This window comes from Ailuropoda melanoleuca, chromosome 14 (genome assembly GCF_002007445.2).
Source record: "Ailuropoda melanoleuca isolate Jingjing chromosome 14, ASM200744v2, whole genome shotgun sequence".
Classification (NCBI taxonomy): Eukaryota; Metazoa; Chordata; class Mammalia; order Carnivora; family Ursidae; genus Ailuropoda; species Ailuropoda melanoleuca.
In genome coordinates, this window is record NC_048231.1 from 66,612,795 (window position 1) to 66,617,038 (window position 4,244).

The window sequence follows — 4,244 nt, forward strand, 5'->3', positions numbered from 1 at the left end:
TCTCCCACTCCCGCTGCTTGTGTTCCCTCTCTCGCTGGCTGTCTCTATCTCTGTCGAATAAATAAATAAATAATATTTAAAAAAAAAAAAGAAAGAAAGAAAAAAGAAGGTATTGGTCAGATGCTGCATAGCTAAAAGATAAAAAGAACGTGTATCAACTACACTTAGGAAGCACAGACAGCAGGGAAGCTGCAGGTCACAACAACAGGAACTCCTATGAGGGGCAAAAAGCAGACCGTATGATGGGCAGCCCCACCAGAGGCATGTGGGATGGATGATGAAAGGAAAATTCCTCCAAAGGAAGAGTGTGTGGTGCAGGTCACAGAAGAGGAGAAGCTTGGCAGACAAAAAAACAGCAGCAGTTCACCTCACTAAGTCTTGCTCCTGGCTGTGCCCCCAGTGTCTCGGGAAACTTGCCACATAGTAGGTTCTCACCGGATGTTTGGAGAATGAATGGCATCAGAGAGAGAACTAACACTACCTGACAGGCAATGAACAAGAGTTTCGATGTTATTGCAGTCAACCTCTCACAATTCTGCAAATAAACATTACCTGTGTTTTTCAACCGAGGAAACTAAGACCAAAGCAGTAACGTGCCAAGGTCACTCAGTGAGCAAGAGAAAAATCTGGGATCTTGAAAATATACTGTGTTGCCTTCCTTCAGTGAGAAATATATAATGCTTTTTCTCCATGAGAAGTATACCTTATATTGATTTTTGTTTTGTTTAATGACATCTTTCTTCAATAGCATCTTTTTTTTTTTTTTTAATTAACAGGGTCTTAGAGGTACCTCCGTGTTATCCACAATAGAGGAAGGCCAGTACTGTATGAAGTTCATAGACACGAAGAACCAGATTTCCTGGGTGGGACTCCCAGCTCTGCTTTTTACCATAAATGTGATCTAAGGCAAGCTTCCAAGTTATCTGTACCTGTCTCTCTTGGAAATCAGGATATTAGTTACCTATATCCTAGAGATATTATGAAGATTAAATTAGTTAACACATATAAAGCACTTAGATTGATAGCTAATATATAGTTAAGTGCTATAAAAGTTTTGCTTGTTCTTTTTAACGATTACATTGCCTTCCACGGCATGAATGGAAATTTTATTGGTTGCAAATTTTTGGTGTTACAGACAATGCTACAAAGAATATTCCTAATTATACCTCCTTGTGCACATGGTTGTCCACACATTGGTTCAAGGAGTAGAATTGTTGAGTTAAAGGACATATATATGTAAAAATTGCTAATTTTTATCTATGGACATACACAGTACAAATGTCAAAATGTGCAAAAGATCATATAGTAAAAGTCTTTCTTCCCACTCCATGTGGTATCAGAGATGTTGATCGTAAGGCTTTGAAATTTCCTTTAGACTTATCTTTATACTGATGCTTTCTAGGACCTAGAATATGGATTGTGAATTTATTTCTGGCTGATACCATCATCATCATTATTGTCACCTTCATAAGTTTATTAAGTTCCTTATAGATAATATCAGATGCTTCATTTTTACCTAGCCTCCCATATTCCATTTTCCTGCTTTATTTTAGTCTTATTCTTTTCTAAGAATAGAAAAGAATATTTATTTATTTATTTATTTATTTATTTATTTCTACACAAGCTCTGTAGTAAAAGCATGTGGATTTTATTTATTTTTTAAAAAAGATTTACTCATTTATTTTAGACAGAGAGAGAGCTCGCAAGTGCATCGGTGCAAGCAGGGGGGAGGGGCAGAATGAAAGGGAGAAGAGCAGACTCCCTGCTGAGCAGGGAGCCTGACGTGGAGCTTGATCCCACCACCCTGAGATCCCAAACTGAGCCGAAATCAAGAGCAGGACACTTAATTGACTGAGCCACCCAGGCACTGCAAGCACATGAATTTTAAAGTAAAAGAAGATCTAGAATTAAAACATCGTTTTGCCACTTAGTTGTTATGTGGCCTTTGCTAAGTTAAATTCTCTGAGCCTATAAAATGGGAACAATAATATCTACCTTGTGAGATTAGTATTGAATTGCATATATAAATATATGTGTCACCTCCTACATGTCAGGTCTTTACATCCATTATTTCTAACTCACGAAGTAGTCTCCAGCAAGATAAATAGGAAGGCAAATGCAGCACGCAATGAGAAAATCAAGGAGATAATATGAGATGCATTTGGTGTAGACAGTGACCAAACTAAGACCTGAACTTTGAGTTGGAGGAAGTTGAGAGTGGTGGGTATTGGCAGGAAGTGTTCAGACAGAGCAAAAAAGCATGTGTAAAGGCCCTGAGGTCAGAGAGAACTTAATTACTCAAGGAATTGAAAGAAGTAGAGAAATTTAGAACCATGGAGAATAAGGGAGAGATTGATAGCAGATGGGGCCAAAAATGGTTATTTTGGGAAGCCTTATTGTCAGCCTATCCAATTGCCTTGTCCTCATCTTTCTTGGTAAAAGAACCCCCAGTTGTATTGTTCAGATAGCACTTCAGTCTTTTGCTAGTGATTGGTTTAAGGATGGTCATGGGACCTGATCTAGATCAGTGAGATATAAGGAGAAATCTACAAAAGCAGGCCTCTAGGAAACATTTTCCTCCCATATAAAAAGGCAGAGGTAGAAGGAGAATCCCCATCTTTCCTTTCTGGTCTTAGAGATTGTTTTGTGTAGATGTGAGTGTTGGAACTGTTCTTGCCATCTTTCTGCCCTGAGGAAGACAGTGCTGACACACTGGGGATGGCAAGAGGCTAGACACCTGAGGACATCACTGAACTACTGAGCCAACTTTGGAAGTGCTCACCTCTAGACTAATTTACCTTACATGATTTCCTTGTTGATTCAGACAGTTTTAGTTGAATTTCCCTACCACCAAATGCATCTTAATTTATTATATTTATTGAAAGAGAGAGATCACACAGGACTTTGTAGATCATATTAAAGATCTGGAATTTAATTCTAAGGGTTATGGAGAACCATTAAAAGCTTTAAGCATGGGATGAATTTTGCTTTTCAAAAGATCACTTTAGTTGCAATGTGCATAATAGATTGAACAACGGCAAGAGTGGAAGCAGGTGTAGCAGATAGAAACTGTTGCTACAGGCCACAAAGAAAATGCAATGATTTAAAATGTGTGGTGGCCATGGGGATAGAGAAAAATGAACCCATCCAAGAGCTACTGAGAGATACATTGGAGGCAGAATCGTGATTGTGATGGTCATTGATTCAATGTGAATGAGGAAGGGGAAGAAATCAAAATGGTGCCCAGGCATCTGGATTGAGCTACCAGCTAGATTGTAACTCCATTTACTAAGAGAGGCATAAACAACTGGAAATAGAACAGGTAGGAGTTTACTATAATGAGTTCATTATTGGACAGATTGAACTGAAGGTGCCTGAATCAATAGGTGGATATGTCAAGTAAACAATTGGACGTTTGAGTGACCCAGAGGAGAGATAAAGTCTTAGAATCTGTCTTTGGAAGAAAGATGATTACAGAATCTATGTGAGTTTTGAGATTCTTAGAGAGGGAACAAGGAATGAGAAAAGGTCCTAAGACAGAATCCTAAGACCTCCAGCACTTAGCTTTTCCATGGAGAAGAAGAGGCCAGTGAAGGAGATGGAGAAGAACAGCCAGAAGGAGGGAAAGCCAAAGAGGTTCAACAAGGAGGGAGTGCTCAACACCAACGAATGTAGTTGAGAAGTCAAGGAAGAAAAAGACTAAAAAGATTCTATTGGATTTAGCCACATGAAGGCCACTGGTGACACTGGTGATGACGCAACTTTTAGACAGATGGAAGTGGAGTGGTCGGTTCAGAACCCAGGTTGGACTGGATAAAGCAAGGATAATTAAGAAATGGAGACATAGATGGTAGACAAGCAGGTCAAGAAATTTAGTCTTCAAGAGGACATAGGGCAGAAGCTGAGGGACATGTGGAATCAAGGGAAGGGTTTCCTTTTCCTTTTTTTTTTTTTTTAAAGATTTTATTTATTTATTTTATAGAGAAAGAGATCATGTTTGAATGTGTGCACACGTGAGTGTGGGGGAGAGGCAGAGGGAAAGAGAGAATCTTAAGCAGGCTCCACACTTAGCACGGAGCCCAATGTGGGGCTCGATCTCACCACTCTGAGATCATGACCTGAGCCAAAAGCAAGAGTTGGATGCTTGACCAACTGAGCCACCCAGGTGCCCCTGTTTTTCTTTTAAAGATAGGGATGGTGGGGTGCCCTCTCCCTCCCCCTCTGTTCCCCCATCCACCCCCACC

General features: G+C 39.8%; 1 protein-coding gene across 1 annotated transcript in view; it reads left to right on the top strand.

The window, feature by feature from the left end:
- The window catches only part of RNF125 (ring finger protein 125), a 48,708-nt gene that overhangs the window by 28,261 nt on the left and 16,203 nt on the right, over window positions 1-4,244 (top strand). The window contains exon 3 of the mRNA XM_034642197.1: window positions 777-863. Coding sequence (XP_034498088.1) covers window positions 828-863 — 36 coding nt within the window. The 5' untranslated portion in view covers window positions 777-827. The remainder of the gene's footprint in view (window positions 1-776; window positions 864-4,244) is intronic.